Consider the following 20,015-nt stretch of genomic DNA (forward strand, 5'->3'; position numbering starts at 1 on the left):
AATGTAATTTTATGAAATCCTGGTGTTTCCTAGTGAGTCATACAGGCCTCATGCAAGAAATAGAGTATTTATCAATGGTGTAGAGATGCAGGCCTGTAGTTAGACTGCAACAAACACTGTTTTTTGTGAAGTAAAACTATGACAAAAAAATATTTGCTAACAGCATTCATCTGTAACTCAAATGAGACGTACTGTCGTCAAACTCACATTTGATAATAAAAACGATGACAAAATATAAGTGTCAAGGTTGATGACAAATTCGACTACGGTTGATTAAAAATGTGTGATGTATTTTCCCAATAGTGAATCTTGTCTGTCTGACAACATATTATTTTTGCATTGCTGTAATTGATTGACATACAGAATTCAGGTGAAGATGTCCTAAACCGATTGCAAGTGAATGACAGTGACATGATTGTCTCCAAAACAGTTTGGTTAAAATTGTTGCATGTACAGGTTATTTATAATTTGTCAGAAAAGAAACAGTGCACTGTAGTGAAGGTAACCAGAAATACTCCCGGTAGCTACAGCTAACCCAAAGAGACACAAGAAATTGTTCTGCCCTGCCATTCACGCCACAGTAAGTTAGCTCATTTTAAGTCCCAGTGTTAGCCAAGCATATTAATGTGCTATTGTTGGCTAGGTCTTACTGCACAGTCATCTTTTTAGCATGTAGTAAATGTGCCTGTTAGCAGAATAATAAATGAATGAACATGGTTCAAGGGCAGCGATGGCTGGGTTAATGTGTAAGCTAAATCTTCTGTTAGTCTGTTCATGTCTAATGCCAAGGTGTTAATATTTACACCTCTGTTTGCCAAATCCCCCTTTTTCTAGTTTGCCTTTGCTGTATTGCATTACCCTGTAAGGCATATTGCATTGCAGTGAATGCATTTGTGTTTTCGGCCATGAAGGTCTTTTATTTGTTAAAATTTCCAACCAGACCACTATTTTTTTTTTTTTATTTATTTATTTATTTTTTTATTCTAATGTTTGAAAGATTGACCTTCCCAGCCCGGCTGCTTGGACTGCACTTATAGGCACATTGTCTTGTCTAGTCTAGAACCTCAACTAGAAAGCCTCTGGTTGAGGAACATATTCCTCCTGATGTCCTGAAGTTGGAGAGAATTCATTTTCAGCAAAGGGTTGTCACATCAGTTTTGGCAGCGAGGACAGCTTGCCAATCAATGTCAAAACCCAGGTTCCCAGCAGTCTGAGATGGGGTCACCCAGTGGGGTACCAACCCTGGTTACCTCTCACCAACCAGCAATCTAGAAATAGAAATCTTTGAAATAAAACTCACTTCGAATTTCTTAGTGTCTCTCTTCTTCTAATTCTTCCTAAAACATAGGGAACATTAGGGAACTTGTCTGCACCCAATTCCATCTAGCCCCACCAAAATAAGTTTCTTGACCCCAGTTGGTCAGGTTTCAATGTAGGCCTCTGCCCTCCTTGCTCTCACAGAGTACGTCAGTGCAATCCTTCTATCGGATCCTTCATCAGTATTTGACACAGTAAAAAGCCAGATCACACTCTCTACCCTCAAAAACTAGAGTAGGCATAGTCTCTGCTCTGTCCCATGTTCACATCCTACCTCAAGGATTCCACTTATAGAGTAACCATTTAGAATCTGTGACTGAATTTATAGCCTAACCACTCGGGTATGTATGGGTACTATTCTGGGTCCCTGCTTATTTTCTCTTCACACCAATCCACTTGGTGCTGTTGTTCACACATTGCTGTGACAATCCGATCCTGGAGCAGGCAGTCAGGATCATCAGTATATTTCAACAGTTTTCTTTTTTTTTTCTTTTTTTTTTTTTTTTTACTTTCTATGTGCAGTACTCTAGACCCATTGAATAGGGACCGATCCAAAACTAAAGCTTTCTTTAAAGACTGAGCCTCAGGGCTGCCAAAGATATTCTTAAATCAGTTTCCTCAGAATATAGATTAAGGTGATGAACTTCTTGTTGTGAGGGTTAGGGTATTGTTTAATTCTGTGTAGAAAGTATTTTAGTTGTCATGCTGTACTATCAATTGTGTTAAATATCAACATCCACTACTTTTAAGGAAAATGTAACATTACATAGAAGACTCAAATATTTTCAAAAGGTTACCTAATATCATATTACTTACTTTATTTTACCATTATATGCTGTTTTGTATTTTTATCTGGCTTAAGTAAAATAATGTAACACTTTGGAGAAAACAAGCAGAACAACAAGCCAAAGCTGGAAGCCAGAATGGCAAATGATTCAACTGCATCTGCATAATTTCCAGGGGAGCTGATATAAGCAGGAATGAATGCCATCCACACTGCACAGAAGATAAGCATGCTAAAAGTGATAAACTTGGCCTCATTGAAGTTGCCTGGCAACTTACGTGCTAGAAAAGCTAGAACAAAGCACAGACAGGCCTGTAGACCAATGTATCCCAGAACACACCAGAATGCGATGCTAGAGCCCACGCTACATTCCAGTATGATCTTCGAGTGTTCATACTGTGTATTTCGGGATGGAAAAGGGGGGGCATCAATGAGCCAGGCAGCACAGGTAACCACCTGAACCTGTGTGCAACTGAAGATGATGAACCTCTGCTGCTTGGGCCCCAGCCACTTCATGATGTTGTCTCCTGGCCTGGTGGCAGTGAAAGCAGCCAACACTACCAGAGTCTTTCCCAGGATGCAGGAGAGGCAAAGTGAAAATGTGATGCTAAAGGCAGTGTGGCGCAGCATGCAGGACCAAGATGTTGGCTCTCCAACAAACACCAGGGAACAGAGGAAACAAAGAGTCAGCGAGAAAAGGATAAAGAAGCTGAGTTCAGAGTTATTCACACGAACAACTGCGGTGTTTTTATGATAAAAAAAGACAACAAAGACAGCCATAGTGAGGCAGGCACCAACCACGGAGGACACGGTCAGGGTTATACCCAAGGAATCATAGGCCAAGAACTCCACTTTCTTAGGGATGCAAGCTGTTCTGTCTTGGTTAGACCAGAAGTCATCAGGGCAGAATGTGCACTCTATTGAATCTAAAGGCAATAGGATTAATAAAAGAAGAGTACTAAAACATTACCGGAGTATGACATGAGAAAAAAATATTTTATCCTCACCTGTCTGATTGCTTATTTTGCCACTGTCACATGGTACACAGTCAAAGCAGCAAACAGGCTCCCCACGACGGACAGCCTTCCGGGAACCTGGATGACAGCTGGCACTGCAGACAGACACTGGCACCTAGGGAGCACATCATGTCTTTAATATGTGGATATGTGGATGTGCAGAAATAATTAATCAATTGTTTGATTGCTTGAAAAAAAATAAAATAAAACTTGAAAAATCCACCATAATGAATAACAATGGAAAATACTAAATTATCATTTTCTATTGTTGCAACACTGGCAGTGCTAAAAAGATGAAACATAGTGCAGCTGATTTGAGACACTCAAAGCCTGGTTGCGGACAACTAACTAGCAGCTAGCTGACACTCATGCCCTTTAATTATGCAAAACTTTAAGATGATATTCCATATAATCTGTCAACGCCTTTGTGAGCGTGTGTGTGTGTGTGTATTTTATAAAAAGTTAAGTTAGAACCCCCATGGACTAACTGTCCCCTCTAGTTTGAGGAAAGGGCTTCACTCTTGGTTGTACCTTGAGTGGCACCTGTACTAATATATGCTTGTTCTCCACCACATCAATGTTGAAACACAGTGTGAGCAGCTTGCCTCACTCTGATGGCCTGCCCATATTATCCTGTCCTCCTGGATCACCAGCTCCTCTCCAGCAGGCTTGGTTCCATCAAACAACCCCACATTGACAAACTCAATATTCTCGCCTGTACCTCTGTGCCAGTTTATGATATCATAATAGGGTATGGAGTCGCCTTTCAGATCAAAGTTCACCTCTTCCCCAGCAATGTTAAATTTCACTTCCTGTAGGTAGCATTGGAGCTTAAAAATTGAAGGATGACATGAGTTACTTTAAAATACTTATCACAAAATGTTTAATGTACTACTGTAAAAGTTAGAATACTGGATCATACCTGCCAGGGTTGTATGTTGGTGCTTGAAGCACATGATTTGTTTTGGAAGGGCCCACTGCCTGGTTGACAGAGAAGAAGGTTGTGGAGGGAATGAGCTATCGCATAAACAGCCTTATAGACATTATATGCAACTCTAGGGCTGGATGTATTCATGTAGGCTGAATGCTGCTCCAACAGGGACTCCTGCCCTGAGCAGGGAGGCAACTGGGAGCCTGAGGACAGAGAAGGACTGCAACCATACAGAGTCTCCCACAGCTCCTTAACCAGGGGATTATTGGGATATATATGAGGATTTACTGTCTGCAGGTAGTCAGTAAGTCTGGATATATGACCTTTCCTGATGCCAAACCCAATGGTGCCCCCCATATAGGGGTAATACTTGCTCCCTGTATAAACAGAAGCCGTGATCCAAGACTCACTAGCCACCCATTGGATTCCAGTGATGTTTTGCATCATGTAATCTTTCAAGAAAGATGTCATCTCCCCCACTGATAAAAATGACACCACGACTCTTGCTGAAGAGATATGCATCACCTTTAGATAAAGGCATATGAAGTTGGAGGAAAGGGCAATAAATAAAACATGTTAGAAAAAACTGACACTGATGAAAACTCATTGATATATAAAGGAAAAATAACTGCATATTTCAAGCTTAAAGTCAATAGGATTTCCAAAGCATTTGACATGTAGCATTGTTACTGACAACAATACCCCTCTGCCCAATGAATCTGGATTGTCTAATTCTATGAAAGATTTAAAGAATTAAAAAAAAAAAAACACACACACACACACACAAAGATTATCTAAAGGCCCAGGTGATCTTTGAATCTCATCCCCACCTCATCACCTACTGACACTTATGGGCAGTATAAAAAGTGTCAGTATTTGAGGAGTTGGGCAACCCAAACCCAACCCTTTTTACAAAGTAGACCTGTAATGACATCAAACTGTAATCAGTACCGACAAGAAAAGTGTATTGAGGTGAAATGAAAACTCTCTAATTGTTTAAAATTGAGTTCAGTGGATCTTTGTAGTTACCTGAATTATATCCAATATCCTCTCGCGATCGTAGAGCAGGGGAATAATTACTTGATAAGCGACACACACTTTAGTACCCTTTAATTCTCTGAGTAACCCTTGAGCAGCAAAGCGCCCATATTCACGGTCCCCTCGCACCAGCCCTACCCAAGTCCAGTTGAAGCGTATCAGCAGCTGAGCAATGGCCTTCACCTATTGTCAACAAAAAAAGAATGTCAACTCACACCTCAAAGAACATTTATTTTGGTTAAATAATTCCTTGGTGTAATTTGGTTTTCATTTCATCTTGTTTATCACTGTTTATTTATTCTTGTTGATTAACTTTGAATTGAGGAGGTACACGATTTTCACTAAATAACACCACACAGTATTGACATGTATGACATCAACATCTTTTTGCTGGTACAGCACTGAATGGTCAGCACTCACTGATCAGTGCAGTACCCATTTAAATCTGAAGCTCAACTCTCACCTGATAGTCATCACTAGGGATTACTCTGAAGAAGTTAGGAAATTTTCTTCTGTCAGAAAGACATGCACACGAAGAAAAGTAACTGATCTGTGTAGAAAAGAAAAAAGAGAATACCATAGAATACCATAGACAATAACATTGAATACAGTGGAAAAGAGGCATCATTACCATTGGGATTCTGAAAGGCTGCAGAATTCTTGAAAGCACGATGGACTGAGAAGAACCAGATTCCCCAATCACAGCAAGGAGAGGAGAGGCACCACTACACATGGGAGAATCTACCTCACTCACTCCATTCAGCACAGCCAGAGCAGCCCTCTGGCCGGTCAGTGGATGTGCACATGAATCAAAGATTTTGTACCCAAGAGTGTAATTGGGCAATAGCTCAGTACTCTGGTTTATTTCCTCCACTGCCAACCTCATTGTCTGAGCATAGCGGAAAGCTGTGGGATCAAAGCTGTAACCAAACAAACAGGGATGCAATTACACATGTACACAGCAAGTAAAAGCAAAATAATAAATACATTTACTTTGCGGCAGTTGTAGCTCAGTTTACTTGGACTTGACGTAGAAAAAAAAAGACTGACTGGTTCAAGTCAAGCATTGATGGAGTGTGAACTGGTAATTGGTGAAATGCCAGTTCACTTCCTGGGCATTGCTCTTGATCAAGGCACCAAGCCCTTACATGGTTAAGAGAGTGTTGTTATGTGACGGCTGCCACGTATTTCCCCCCTCAATTGCATATCTATGGGTCCTGGGTGCTCATGTCCGTTTTTCGGACCTTTCTATGTAAACTCTATAATGAAGTGAAAAACGTTCCTTTAGAACTCATAGTCGTCTTCCAAATGTGGAGATGATGTTTTTAAAGTAGCTGAGCTGTTGTTGTTGTTGTTTTTGTTTGTTTGTTTGCTTTGCATTACCTTTGTCCATTTAGCATTTAGCATTATTAGCAAATGCAACAAAGAAATGTCTGGTATAGCTTTATTTTAGATGTCATATCATCCACTTTTAAACAATCACAATCGAATACTTTCCTCATAATTTTCAAGCTTTTGTCTTGAACAGCTGATGTAATTTCATGTTAAGGAAAATACATTTTTAACTATGCAAGCATCTACTACTTGTAAAAACAAGTAGCATTTGCTTTTGTAACCCTGTTACAGTTCCTCAATCATAGTTCCAAATTAAACAGTTATTTCCAGGAAAAGTTTTAGAAAATTGATTTCAAATTATGAGGGACTCAAGCACTACTATGTGTGTCTCTGTATCTTTCCCTTTCTTAACTTTAATTCTACTCAAAAAGCAAGTGAGTCTAACCCCTTCTAAAAGTATTGCTGTATTCAAAAATCTGGTAGATATAACACATGCAAAATAAAATCATCCATTCATAAATAGTTTCAAATGTTTGTTCTGAACAATCAGATACAGTTTAACTGGGACACGCAAATAAAATTACCCCACTATAATTTCCAATCCACATGTAGTAAACTCACCTAGTGCACTTCACTGGTGGTTGTCTATAGGTGCTGTTTTGGTCTGGCATCTCCTGTGTAGAGTGAATGGGGAAGATCCCGCCAATAACATAGTCACCCTGGGAAACAAATCCTGGATGAAATCTGTTTTGAAGCATGCACACGTTGGATGTAGATCGCAGTGCATAGGTGGTGCTAGTAATTGCATTATAAGTTATCATGAGGACAGAGACAGGGTACAGCATGGATAATAAGGCACCAGTCATGTTGTTAGTTGTCCCCAAAAGGAGAGAGAGCAAAAAGTAAGACACATTATATACAATATTTGACCTTCTCATTCTTGCATCATCAATACATGTGGCATTAAACATTGGCAGCCCCGCCTAAATTGGTAAATGCAGAATGAAGAATAGTTAATGATGATGAAAGATTAAAGAAAATAAGAGAAGAAATCAGTGGCAATGAGGAAACAGGAGGAAGACCAACCAACAGCGTTATCTTACACTAGTTGACTACTTACTGTCTTACATGCAATTAAAAATCAAGCAGTAAAACCATGCATTCATTGCTTTAAAGCAGTGTAATTTTATTAAATCCTATTGTTTCCCCATGAGTCATACAGGCCTCATGCAGGAAAATAGAGTATCTATCAATGGTGTTGAGATGCAGGCCTATAGTGTTTATTATGTGAAGAAAAACTAACTTGTGGTTAATTAAAAAAAATGCATGATATATTCCCCCAAAAGTGCATCTAGTCTACCTTTCAAGATATTAACTTTGCATCATTTTAATTGATTGACATACAGATTTCAGATGATGATGTCCTAAACCAATTGCAAGTTAATGACAGTGACATGATGGCCTCAAAAATAGTTTGGTTAAAACATTTCGAATTTAAATTTCTAATTTGACAGAAAGGAAAGCAGTGCACTGTATTGACAGGATATAGAAAGACCCTTAGTAGTAAATCTACATGTTGGCCTAGCCATGTTGGAAGTCAGTTTTTCTTGCGAAGTTTTTTAACAAAATAATAAATTAATAAGCATACCTCCAGGGCAGCATTGGCTGGGTTAATGTTTAAGCTAAAGCTTCTGTTGTTCTTTTGGCGTCCAATGCAAAGGTGTTAATCTTTACAGCTCACATTGCTAAATCGCCCCTTACCTAGTTTGCTTTTACTCTATAGTGTCACCCTGTAAAGCACATTGCATTGTCATAATGTGTAATATGTGCAATAGAAATAAAGTAGCCTTCCCCGTTCTAGTTCATTTGCTTGTTAAAATTCAACTCTCAGCTACTGGAGGGTACCAAACACCACTATGCAAATTCTATAGATGGTAACCACGAATGTGTAGTAGTTATAGCCAAGGTTTGCATATCACTATAAAAGGACTCGTCCATATCTTGCTCTTTCACTCTCCATCAAAGTAAGTTGCTTTTGTAAAAAATACAGTAAAATACACAAATCCAGTACCTCTATATAGAAAATACTTCGAGGATTTCAAATGACAATATAATTTGAGATTTGTAAAAATATTGGTCAGAGCTACTTAGCAGCACATCAAAATTGGCAACCAAATCGACATCAGTGTTCTTTTTTTTTTTTGTTTTTGTTTTTGTTTTTTTTTTTGTTCAGATTTTAGTGCTCCTCAAATGTACATAAACATGACTAGTACATGAGCAGTCTTTTCTATTCATTTTCAGACCAGCCAAGCTAAAGAGCAGTGGTTCATCCAAACAAAATAATTTGATTTGTTTGTAAAATTAGGTTCCCAGTAGTCACATACCAATATGTGAGAAGTATGCCAGTTTTTCCACATGTCCCCCATGTTAACTGAATTTTGTGGAAGTCCCCATATAGCTTGGGGAAACTAGTACATCATCATTTCAAAGGTTTGAAGGTCTACGCCATTGCTTAGAATCATTAAGCAATAGCAATTATTCTTTTCTTTCTTTAAGACCTGAGGAACATCTGGAAGGATCATCCCTGCAAGTGGGGAAAATGTGCCCCTGTGAAACATATAAACCAGTATTTGTGTGTTTTTTTGTTCTTTGTAACTGTATGACATGCTTAATCAATTAAAATCCCATAATGACAATATTTACAATCTGTTTTAGAAGTGATGAAGAAGAGTCCTGAGAATGAGGATTGTAACAATTAATATTACGGTTGATGGTTGATTAAAGTTAGAAGTCATTGTGTTTGCGGATGAAGTGTCACATGGTCTTTAGTATTCTCTACAGGATAATTTAATGAGTTTGGTATGGGAACAGTCAGTATTGCGGCTAACTGGCGACCAACAAAGTTCATAAGCTGCAGTAGGCTAAGCAGGGGAAACAGTTCAATTGTCTTACGCGCACTTGAATGATCCAATGTCCACACTCGTAATCCACCGTTTGCGTCATTTATTGTTTACCATCTTCATACGCTTACTGACTTCTTATTTAGACTTGTTGCGATGCAAAGTATAACAAAGTTTCTGTGCAATCTGTGCGGTACACAAAAGGTAGCCCTCCCCGTACTCACCCTACGCCATACTAAATTCCCGCACAGGTGTGCCGGTAAAGCTAATTAGTTAGGCTCCCAATTGCGCACCGCCCACACCCACCGTCACCCACACACAATAATGACAAGCGAGTGAACAAAAAATAACACCAATCACACAAATCAATTCATAAATATGAAAAGACCAAAACCATATGATTAAAGTAAAAACATATCTAATTTTGGCTCCTACAGTCAGAGTTGAGTGGTAATGGCAGCAATACAATTTATGATAAAAATAATGACAGGTAAATGTTATTTTTTTTAGACGTATAATTCAAGATTGTTCAATAATACTTGCACACTAAAATACCAATTCTAAAGTTCTAAAGCAGTTTTTAAATGGCCAAAAACAGCTCTGATCACAATGTAGAATTCATGGTGATACAGAAGCTTAACACAGCACTGCTGTATCTGACGGCAGTTAATGAGGGGAGCGACTTTGACTTGTCTATCTTGTTCTGTATCAAAATATTGTGTCATTAATGTATCTTATGACCAAGATGAGTATATTTCAGCTGCAAACCAAATTTCATACACGTGATAGGATTCATGGTCAAATAAAAAAGAAGACAAAGCAGACCCAAGTCAGTGTATTAATTTTAATCAGAAGTAAAAGGTCATCAACTACAAGATTGTCACTTTATCTGCATACTATGCAGTAAAATTGTTTTTTTTTTTTTTTTTTTTTTTTTTTTTCAGACTAAGGTCATTTGATCTGAAGGACATTATTGAATTGCATATTACAGAATCCTTGGTTGTATTTTCCCCATCATATGTTTTTTTGAGTTTTGTTCTGGCCTGAAGATAATAATATAACATTTTGGGAAAAAAATGCACGCCAGCAATCCAAAGCTGGATGCCAGGATAGCAAATATCTCCACAGCTACAGTGAACTTGCCAGGAGAGCTGACATATGCTGGGATGAATGTGATCCAGACTGCACAGAATATCAGCATGCTGAAGGTTATCAGTTTGGCTTCATTAAAGCTGTCTGGCAGCTTCCTAGCAAGAAAAGCAAGTATAAAGCACAAGAGAGCAAGAAGTCCAATATAACTCAACACAGCCCAGAATCCAACGGATGAACCCAGTGCACACTCTAAGATTATCTTTTCTTTATAGTACTTCATGTTCATCTTTGGAAATGGAGGGCTGATTGTCAGCCAAAGGATACAAATCACAACCTGAATGAGGGTGAAAGTGAGAACACTGAGCCTCTGCTGTGTAGGACCAAACCATTTCATCACATTGCTGCCTGGAAGTGTTGCTCGGAAGGCCATTAAAACCACTATAGTTTTCCCCAGAACACAAGAGATACAGAGGACAAAGGTGATCCCAAATGCTGTGTGTCGCAGCATGCAGGACCACTCAGAGGGCCGGCCGATGAAGGTCAGAGAACACAGGAAACACAGTTTTAATGAGAACAGTAGCAGAAAGCTCAGCTCAGAGTTGTTGGCTTTTACAATGGGAGTCTCTTTATGAGTCAAAAAAATGATTGATGTCAGAAGGGATAAAAATACACCGATACAGCCAAATCCAGTTAAAAGTGCCCCCATGACCTCTTTGTAGGACAAGTATTCAGAAGGTTTTGGAAGACACTGATCTTTCTTTTCGTTTGGCCAGAATTCAGGAGGACAGCTCAAACAGTTTGGAGAATCTATCAATGAAGTCAAATCATACAGAGATATAATTATCACACTAATAGAAAATAACATAAATGTACACGAGTTATATATACACAATATATATACGTATATATATATATATATATATACGTATATATATATATATATATATATATATATATATATATATATATATATATATATATATATATATATATATATATATATATATATACACCCTAAAATACTCATGAAAAAATTTAACATGTTAACATGTTATTTTGAATTCATTACTCACTTGTCTGATTACTTATTGTTCCCTCAGGGCATTCGAAGCAATCAAAACAGCACACCGGCTTGAACTTGTTTGTGGCCTTACGAGTCCCCGGTGGACATGGTTCTCTGCAGACAGACCTTGGCACCTGATAAGATGAGACAACACACAAATACTAAAAATGCAACAAAGGATGAACTTTTGGTGTTTCCAAAGTCCCTATGAAATAACAATTGTCAATCAGCTGTAAAAGTATAAAAACATCCCAAAATGTCAAGACTGCCTCTCCACCTTACACCCCATTGCTAACAGAAATTATCTTTAAGACACTTCACTGTGATGGCAACAGTTTAAGGATACCAAGATAATCTTCACTCAGAGAACCTGGGTAACACATGCAACTTTCTATTGCCTTTACCTCATTACTATTTGCTCCCCATACTATTTTGGCATTGTCTTTTAGTTTGAATTTTTCCCCTTCAGGAAAAGAGGTATCGTATAGACCAATATTCACAATCTCAGCAGAACCATCTTCTTTCATCTGCCAGTTAACTAAATCGTACTGGGCAACTGACTCTCCATTTTCATCAAAGAAAACTTTGGCCCCATTCTGTGTCGTAAAGTTCACACGATATATGTGTTCCAACACCTTAAGAAAGACAATTGGCATATGTTAGCATACATTCCACTGCCAAAAATAAATAAAGACATTTTGTATGCATATGATACCCTTAATGAATGACAGAATGGAAACACTTAATACTACAAAGGTATAGTCTGTCTGAATTAATTTAATAGAACTTACTAACTTAGGCCGAACTTCACTCTTGTTCACACAGGGCTTTCCTGTTGTGGGATTAGACCCATTCTCACATTGCAGTAGTGCATGAAGGGCATATGCCACCAAGTACACAGCTTTGTACACATTATTCTCGGGCCTGAAATGTGTCACATCTGTGTAGTCACTGGACACTGTCCTGAGATCCTCTGTGCCAGTGCACATCGCAGAGGTATTTGATGGAGAGAAGCTGCAGTCAAAGAATTTCTCCCAGATAGCTTTAATTATATCACTCTGTGGCTCATCAGAAGGTTTCAAGCTGAGTAAGAATTCACCAAGACCTGGTATGGATGCCTGAGGGAGGGCAAAGCCTATAGCCCCCTGTAAAATGTTGTTTCTCTCAACAGAAGCCAGGTCTGCTTGTGTGATCCAAGACTCACTGCCGACCCACTGCTTCCCAGTTATGTTATAATTTTCCATTTTAGACAGGAATGATTTAGTGTAAGACAAGGACATAAACAACAGGACCACCTTTGACGAAGAGTCTCTCAGTCTCTCTACAATAGTGCCAAATTTATTTTTGGATGTCTTAGAGAAAGGTAGTCTGTATTCAACACATATGCCCACTTTCATTGCTTCCTTAACAAAGTCAGATGTACCTTTCTTGGAGTACAAACCTTCAGAATAAATAATCCCAACCCATTTCCAGTCAAAGTATTTCATAAGGTGCACCAGACCAATTATTTGGAAACGGTCGCTTGGCACAGTTCTGAAGAAGGAAGGGTATAGTCTTCTGTTGCTCAAACAAGCACAGGTTGAAAGATGGCTAACCTTCAAATAAGAAAAGAAACATCTTAAATACAATGAATTTATATATATATATTTAAAAAAAAAAAAAGTTATACACAAATAGGGCAATTGCTCTCATTTCTCAAATAATTATTCTCACCTGTGGAATTGACAGTGGGCTTAGTATGCTGTTTATGCCTTTGCTCACTCCTGAGGATGAGTGGCCTAAGAAAGCCTGGATCTGCCCACTGCAGCTCTTTGAATCCTCTGTATTCACAGCTTCTACAGCTGCTCGTATAAGGTTTTCACTTCCACAACCGTCGTACAGCCTATAGCCCAGACTCACTCCAGGAAGCAGCTTAGTGTCTCTGTTGATCTCTTCTACAGTAAAAATCACTGTCTGGGCAAACTTCAGTTCTCTGTCATTCAACCTGCAAGCACAGCATTAAATCTGAACACATTACTTAACAGTTTGTTTCAGCTGATTATTTTGTGGCACATCAAATATGTACTGAAAACATATATTGTTAACATTCTACATTGCATTTTCTTGTACATATTTTGAAAATTATTAAACAACTTACTTTGTGCAGTATGCATATGGAATTGCCTGGTAGTCATTGTCTATCAGTTTGCGTGTACTGCTCATAGAAAAAACTCCTCCCATCATTAAATCACCTTCTTTTGAAAATGCCTTGAACCCTGTCTGTCCGATTAATTTGCATATTTGGCTCTCTGAGTTTGTCCTTGCCAGCAGAGTAAATAAGATAACGGTGATCCAACCCATCACGAAGCAACCTCCCCTTCACTAAAGCAATTCTGACCTGGGAGCTGACTTATATAGCTTTTTTGTACTGTTAGATAAACATCACCAGCCAATGTCAGCGCACTCTCAATTCTCTAAAGATGATTTGGTTTGTTATGCATCACCGAACTTCTGAGAAACTGACCCTGCTGAGTGACATGTAGAATGCAGAAAGCTTAATTCACCCCCCCGCAAATCAACACATGCACTTTTCAGGACTACACTGTGGGCACATGCCATACTTTTTGTTGCTTGGACACCTTATTCTAAATTCTGGTGTCAGAGAGTTGTGGCATTCATCTGTGATATGCAGATCTGTAGATCTGTTCACAAGGAAGACAATTTTGAGACATACTTAAATTTGCACATAGAATAAAAAATAAAGATTAAAAATAGTTACATTTGTTGCTTGATACTCTTGTAAGTTAGGTTTATAAGTTTACAATCCTACTTTAGGCATTCTTCTAATAATTGTATTTATTATTAAACTATGTTTATAGAGATTGATGGGCCGACGTACAAGGGTAGAAGAATGAAAAGAAAGGGCAACTGAATACAGTGAAAAAGACAGCTTAATTATTGTTAAGGTTGAAAATACAATAAAAATGTAATGGATACAATCAGAAAATTTGCCCTCATGTTTGTTGGATTCTCCTGGGCCTCATGTGAATGACACTGCATCCTCTTATCCAAACACCAGTTTATTAGCTCTACACCACCAAACACATTAACATCATTCACATTACTAATTCAATCTCCAAGCATGTTCTTATCAGGTTGGACAACAAGATGGGTGTCTAGCTTTTCATCTGACTGACAACAAATCACCCACAGCTGCTGAAATACAAGAAATGGCAGACAGACTGTAGAGTTCAAGAGTAAACGTGGTATGGGTTTTTGACTTTATCAGCAGAGAATGCATTTTCGGGTTATCTTTAGTTTCCTCTGGACAAGGGCCTGGCCATGCTATAAAATAACCCTAACCTTAAGCCTAAGCACAGAATATTCTGTAAACATTACGGTCTGTTGGAATAGTACAATCAATCATTGTTTAATTATTCAAATGTTCTTGTCCAGTGTGTACATTTCTCAATGCTTTGATCTTGCATCAATCAAAAACAAAAATTCACGGGTGTAGCAAAATAGAGGATTAGCAAAAAATCAAGAAAATGAAACTGATCCTCCGGAACGTAAAGGAACATTCTCTGATAACAGTCAATACTTAAAAAAAACACAAAAAAAAAAACATTAAAGTTATACACTGCAATTTAACTTATTTATTAACTTGTACTCTGGACTGCAGTTACAAATCTGATATCAGATGCCTGTCAATGCAAATGTGCAAAAAACATAGCCTGTGAAGATTTTTTTTTTTTTTTTTTTTTTTTTTGAAGTAGTACTTTGATAATTCGATATAACTTTTCTGACATATTTCAAAAGGTTGACTTATGGCCTGTTACTTCTTATCTTTTGCCATTAGGTGCTGTTTTGTATTCTTCTCTGGCTTCAGTAAAATAATGTAACACTTTGGAGAAAACAGGCAGAACAACAAGCCAAAGCTGGAAGCCAGAATGGCAAATGACTCCACCGCATCTGCATAATTTCCAGGGGAGCTGATATAAGCTGGGATGAATGCCAGCCACACAGCACAGAAGATAAGCATACTAAAAGTGATAAACTTGGCTTCGTTGAAATTGCCTGGCAACTTACGTGCCAAAAAAGCTAGAACAAAGCACAGACAGGCTTGTAGACCAATGTATCCCAGTACACACCAGAATGCGAGGCTGGAGCCCACGCTACATTCCAGTATGATCTTTGAGCGTTGATATTGTGTATTTCGGGATGGAAAAGGGGGGGCATCAATGAGCCAGGCAGCGCAAATAACCACCTGAACCTGTGTGCAACTGAAGATGATGAACCTCTGCTGCTTGGGCCCCAGCCACTTCATGATGTTGTCTCCTGGCCTGGCAGCAGTAAAAGCAGCCAACACTACCAGAGTCTTTCCCAGGATGCAGGAGAGGCAAAGTGAAAATGTGATGCTAAAGGCAGTGTGGCGCAGCATGCAGGACCAAGATGTTGGCTCTCCAACAAACACCAGGGAGCACAGGAAACATAGAGTCAGCGCAACCAAGATGAAGAAGCTGAGTTCAGAGTTATTTACCCGGACAATGGCTGTGTTTTTATGATAGAAAAAGACTGCAAAGACAGCTATAGTGAGGCAAGCACCCACCACAGAGGTCACTGTCAGAGCTATACCCAAGGAATCATAGGCCAAGAACTCCACCTTCTTAGGGATGCAGGCTGTTCTGTCTTTGTTTGACCAGAAGTCCTCAGGACAAAATGTGCACTCTACTGAATCTAAAGGGAAGAGGGTCAACATTTTCAGTATTCAAATATGACCTGATTATAATCAAATTCATTACATATATTAATGGTTGTAGTTTATATTCATGGTTTTAAGCTCACTTGTCTGATTGCTAATTTTGCCACTGTCACATGGTACACAGTCAAAGCAGCAAACAGGCTCCCCATGACGGACAGCCTTCCGGGACCCTGGATAACAGCTGGCACTGCATACGGATTCCGGCACCTGGGGAGCAGATAATGGCTTTCAGCTTTGCAGTGACTGAGGTAACGTTCACAGCCAGTTATTTGAATCCATTGTCTGAATAAACTAATTTGTTAATATTGTTAATATTCATTTGCTTAATTATTAGACCAGAGTATAGGGCACTCTGTCTACTTTCTGACATTGTATAAACATTCAAAAGATGCCTTTAAAATATAGAATTTTTGATTAATCGTGATGCACTTTCCACTTTGGAATGTTTTTTTTTTTTTTTTTTTCTCCAAACTATTGGGAGGAAGCTGTAATTTACACACTGTGGCCTGGGTTATTGTCCACAGAAATTTAAGGTATTTCAAAATCTATACCTCTATATATACATTTATGTTCAAATGCTGTGTTACATTTCCATGCACCCCTTCACATTTTACTAGTCTTTCTACTTTTTACTGTATGAATGCAATGACATTCATAGGACATCCACCTTGTTTTGACCACCTGACTTACCTCCACCTCAACCTACAGAACTTCAATAGTTGGCATCTGATGAAGGTAAAAACACAGTGTGAGCAGCTTGCCTCACTCTGATGGCCTGCCCATATTATCCTGTCCTCCTGGATCACCAGCTCCTCTCCAGCAGGCTTGGTTCCATCGAACAACCCCACATTGACAAACTCAATGTTCCCGCCTGTGCCTCTCTGCCAGTTTATGATATCATAATAGGGTATTGAATCGCCTTTCAGGTCAAAGTTCACCTCTTCCCCAGCAATGTTAAATGTCACTTCCTGAAGGTAGTATTGGAGCTAGAGAACAAATAGATCGTAATTACTCAAAAGTACATCAATATTGTCCATGTGTTATTTTTGCATTTAGAAAACTGGACCCTACCTGCCAGGGTTGTATGTTATTGCTTGAAGCACATGAGTTGTTTTGGAAGGGCCCACTGCCTGGTTGACAGAGAAGAAGGTTGTGGAGGGAATGAGCAATTGCATAAACAGCCTTATAGACATTATACGCGACTCTAGGGCTGGATGTATTCATGTAGGCTGAATGCTGCTCCAACAGGGACTCCTGCCCTGAGCAGGGAGGCAACTGGGAGCCTGAGGACAGAGAAGGACTGCAACCATACAGAGCCTCCCACAGCTCCTTAACCAGGAGGTTATCGGGATATATATGAGGATTTACTGTCGGCAGGTATTCACTGAGTTGGGGTATATGACCTTTCCTGATGCCAAACCCAATGGTGCCCCCCATGTAGGGGTAATACTCGCTGCCTGTAAAGACAGATGCTGTGACCCAGGCCTCACTCGCTACCCACTGGATTCCAGTGATGTTCTTCATCATATAATCTTCCAAGAAAGGTGTCATCTCCCCTTCGGCTGAAAATACCACCACCACTTTTGCTAAAGAACTTTGCATCACCTTTACAGAGAAGCAGATGAAGGGGTACGAAAGATTTTTACATGGAAAAGAGAGGGCAAAAACAAGACAGCGTTAAAAGAAGTGACTTTGAGTAAGAGCGATGCATAATGTAAAATAGTATTTTCTTTTTATCCCCTCACTATTCGCAGGACTTGAAATTTCATACTTGTTCTGATAAATGAAAGACAATGTGGGAAAATAAATTACCCCTCCCATCCATAGGTCCAACCTGGGGACACTGAGACACTGTAAGCAACACTTAGACTGCAATTTTCAGCAGGATTGTCTAATATTTCACGACAAAATAACAGAAAAAATTCTACACAAAGGGTAATGATATGTAATCAGCACCCACTGTCTAATGGTCTTGAAGTGAAAACATCTTTAACACTATAAAACTGTGTCTTTGTATCTACCTGAATGATCTCCAGGGCCCTCTGGCGATTGTAGAGCAGAGGGATCATTTCTTGGTATGCTACACACACTTTTGTACCATGTAGTTCTCGAAGTAAACCTTGCACAGCAAAGCGCCCATATTCATGGTCCCCTCGCACCAGCCCCACCCAAGTCCAGTTGAAGCGTACCAGCAGCTGAGCAATGGCCTTCACCTGTGTTCAACAGAAATGAGTGTCAAAAAGTAAAAAATATCATTTAAATGATACCACACCAGATGATATAGAAATATATGAAATTTGACAAGATATCTTGTCCAGACTTTCACCTGATAGTCATCATTAGGGATTACTCTGAAGAAGGTAGGAAATTTTCTTCTGTCAGAGAAACATGCACAGGATGAAAAGTAGCTGATCTATGTGAACAAGGACAAAGATTGACCTGTTAAGGGGTACAGTAAACCACATTATCAGGTGATATGTTACTGTTTTTGGGGGAGTTACACATGAATTACCATCGGGATTCTGAATGGCTGCAGGATTCTTGACACCACGATAGACTGAGCGGAACCAGATTCCCCAATTACAGCAAGGAGGGGAGAGGCACCACTGCACATGGGAGAGTCGTCCTCGCTCAGCCCATTCAACACAGCAAGAGCAGCCCTCTGGCCGGTCAGTGGATATGCACATGAATCAAAGATTTTATATCCAAGGGTGTAATTAGGCAGTAGTTCTTCACTATGGTTTATCTCCTCCACTGCCAGCCTCATAGTCTGTGCCCAGCGAAAAGCCCTGGGGTCAAAGCTGCAATCCAGCAGACACACATGAACACAGCAAGTATAGAAAAGAGGAAAAAGAGAAAAGAGGTGAAGGCAGATTTGATGATTTGATTTTAAGTTAGACTGAATTGAATCTTTGCAAGACTTTTTTTTCTTCAGAGACCTGTGCAAATTGATTTGAATTAATTTAGGAAAAATACATTACATTGTTGAACTGGTACACTTCCAAGTTGTTAATTCTATTTCATTTCTTTTGTAACACAGTGTAGCAAACATCTCTGAAATTATTTGAAAATGATTAGTTAATCACATACCAATGAAATAAAGCACTATCTATTCTCGAAAGTTTCTTTCTGGCACCTAAATCTCTCAAACTCAAAGTGCAAATCAGTTTAAGCTATTGAAGTTCAGTGTACATGGGAATCTTTCTTACATGTCAGGCTAAATTTATATTGCTTCTTTAATCTGGTGACTATAAAAAAGAAACATAATCCATAGTTTGAGACTTTCAAAACTTTTTCTTTTTTTTTTTTTGGCATTTGACTGGACTAAATCTATAATTTCCATTGCATACACATTAAACTCACCCATTGCACTTCACTGGTGGTGGTCTGTAGGTGTTGTTGATGTCTGGCATCTCCTGGTTATAGTGAAGGGGGAAGATCCCCCCGATAACAAAGTCACCCTTGGCCACAAAGCCTGGATGAAAGCTTATTTGAAGCATGCACACATTGGCTGCAGATGGAGGTGCAGAGGCGATGCTAGCAACAGTGTTATAAGTTATAGTGAGGACACAGACAGAGTAAAGCAAGGCAAATGAAACAAGTAGAGTCATATTGTTACACAGGTCCCAAAAGAGTGACAGAGAGCATGGAATTAGGCAAGTTATATGGAGTATGTGACCTTTGTATTCTTACATCATCAAGACATTAAGACATTGGATATCAGCAGCGCCACATGATTACCGAAAGTGGGTTGACGTAGATTTAATGATGAAAGATAACTGATGTAACACAACAATG

General features: G+C 39.1%; 3 protein-coding genes across 3 annotated transcripts; all 3 read right to left on the reverse strand.

Annotated features, from left to right (window-relative positions):
- Positions 1 to 2,134: 2,134 nt before the first annotated feature.
- Positions 2,135 to 7,287, reverse strand: LOC119008411 (extracellular calcium-sensing receptor-like). The gene is made up of 8 exons (XM_037078684.1): positions 7,043 to 7,287; positions 5,718 to 6,006; positions 5,550 to 5,636; positions 5,078 to 5,269; positions 4,040 to 4,573; positions 3,723 to 3,947; positions 3,109 to 3,232; positions 2,135 to 3,027 (listed from the first exon to the last, which is right to left on the reverse strand). Exons 1-8 carry the CDS (start codon positions 7,285 to 7,287, stop codon positions 2,135 to 2,137), a joined length of 2,589 nt encoding a protein of 862 aa, XP_036934579.1.
- Positions 7,288 to 10,306: 3,019 nt separating this feature from the next.
- LOC119008414 (extracellular calcium-sensing receptor-like) lies at positions 10,307 to 13,696 on the reverse strand. Its single transcript, XM_037078699.1, has 6 exons — positions 13,614 to 13,696; positions 13,190 to 13,460; positions 12,268 to 13,071; positions 11,881 to 12,072; positions 11,487 to 11,610; positions 10,307 to 11,220 (listed from the first exon to the last, which is right to left on the reverse strand). Exons 1-6 carry the CDS (start codon positions 13,694 to 13,696, stop codon positions 10,307 to 10,309), a joined length of 2,388 nt encoding a protein of 795 aa, XP_036934594.1.
- A 1,567-nt stretch (positions 13,697 to 15,263) lies between these two features.
- LOC119012376 (extracellular calcium-sensing receptor-like) lies at positions 15,264 to 19,842 on the reverse strand. The gene is made up of 8 exons (XM_037086116.1): positions 19,581 to 19,842; positions 18,730 to 19,018; positions 18,544 to 18,630; positions 18,239 to 18,430; positions 17,289 to 17,822; positions 16,979 to 17,203; positions 16,301 to 16,424; positions 15,264 to 16,192 (listed from the first exon to the last, which is right to left on the reverse strand). Exons 1-8 carry the CDS (start codon positions 19,826 to 19,828, stop codon positions 15,291 to 15,293), a joined length of 2,601 nt encoding a protein of 866 aa, XP_036942011.1. The 5' UTR covers positions 19,829 to 19,842; the 3' UTR covers positions 15,264 to 15,290.
- Positions 19,843 to 20,015: the final 173 nt, after the last annotated feature.

The sequence above is a fragment of the Acanthopagrus latus genome, chromosome 2 (assembly GCF_904848185.1).
Source record: "Acanthopagrus latus isolate v.2019 chromosome 2, fAcaLat1.1, whole genome shotgun sequence".
Lineage (NCBI taxonomy): Eukaryota > Metazoa > Chordata > Actinopteri > Spariformes > Sparidae > Acanthopagrus > Acanthopagrus latus.

What these genes read in the sequence shown, in the direction of transcription:
- LOC119008411 (XM_037078684.1), bottom strand. Translation starts at nt 7,287, where the DNA reads ATGACTGGTGCCTTATTATCCATGCTGTACCCTGTCTCTGTCCTCATG. An exon ending in GGATATTGGATATAATTCAG is followed by an intron (nt 4,574 to 5,077) that starts GTAACTACAAAG and finishes CTTTATCTAAAG; the next exon opens with GTGATGCATATCTCTTCAGC. An exon ending in GGGCAGGCCATCAGAGTGAG is followed by an intron (nt 3,233 to 3,722) that starts GCAAGCTGCTCA and finishes TGTGCTCCCTAG; the next exon opens with GTGCCAGTGTCTGTCTGCAG.
- LOC119008414 (XM_037078699.1), bottom strand. Translation starts at nt 13,696, where the DNA reads ATGGGAGGAGTTTTTTCTATGAGCAGTACACGCAAACTGATAGACAAT. An exon ending in GTGAAGTTCGGCCTAAGTTA is followed by an intron (nt 12,073 to 12,267) that starts GTAAGTTCTATT and finishes TTTACGACACAG; the next exon opens with AATGGGGCCAAAGTTTTCTT. An exon ending in GGGGAGCAAATAGTAATGAG is followed by an intron (nt 11,611 to 11,880) that starts GTAAAGGCAATA and finishes TCATCTTATCAG; the next exon opens with GTGCCAAGGTCTGTCTGCAG.
- LOC119012376 (XM_037086116.1), bottom strand. Translation starts at nt 19,828, where the DNA reads ATGACTCTACTTGTTTCATTTGCCTTGCTTTACTCTGTCTGTGTCCTC. An exon ending in TCCCTAATGATGACTATCAG is followed by an intron (nt 18,431 to 18,543) that starts GTGAAAGTCTGG and finishes TGTTGAACACAG; the next exon opens with GTGAAGGCCATTGCTCAGCT. An exon ending in GGGCAGGCCATCAGAGTGAG is followed by an intron (nt 16,425 to 16,978) that starts GCAAGCTGCTCA and finishes TCTGCTCCCCAG; the next exon opens with GTGCCGGAATCCGTATGCAG.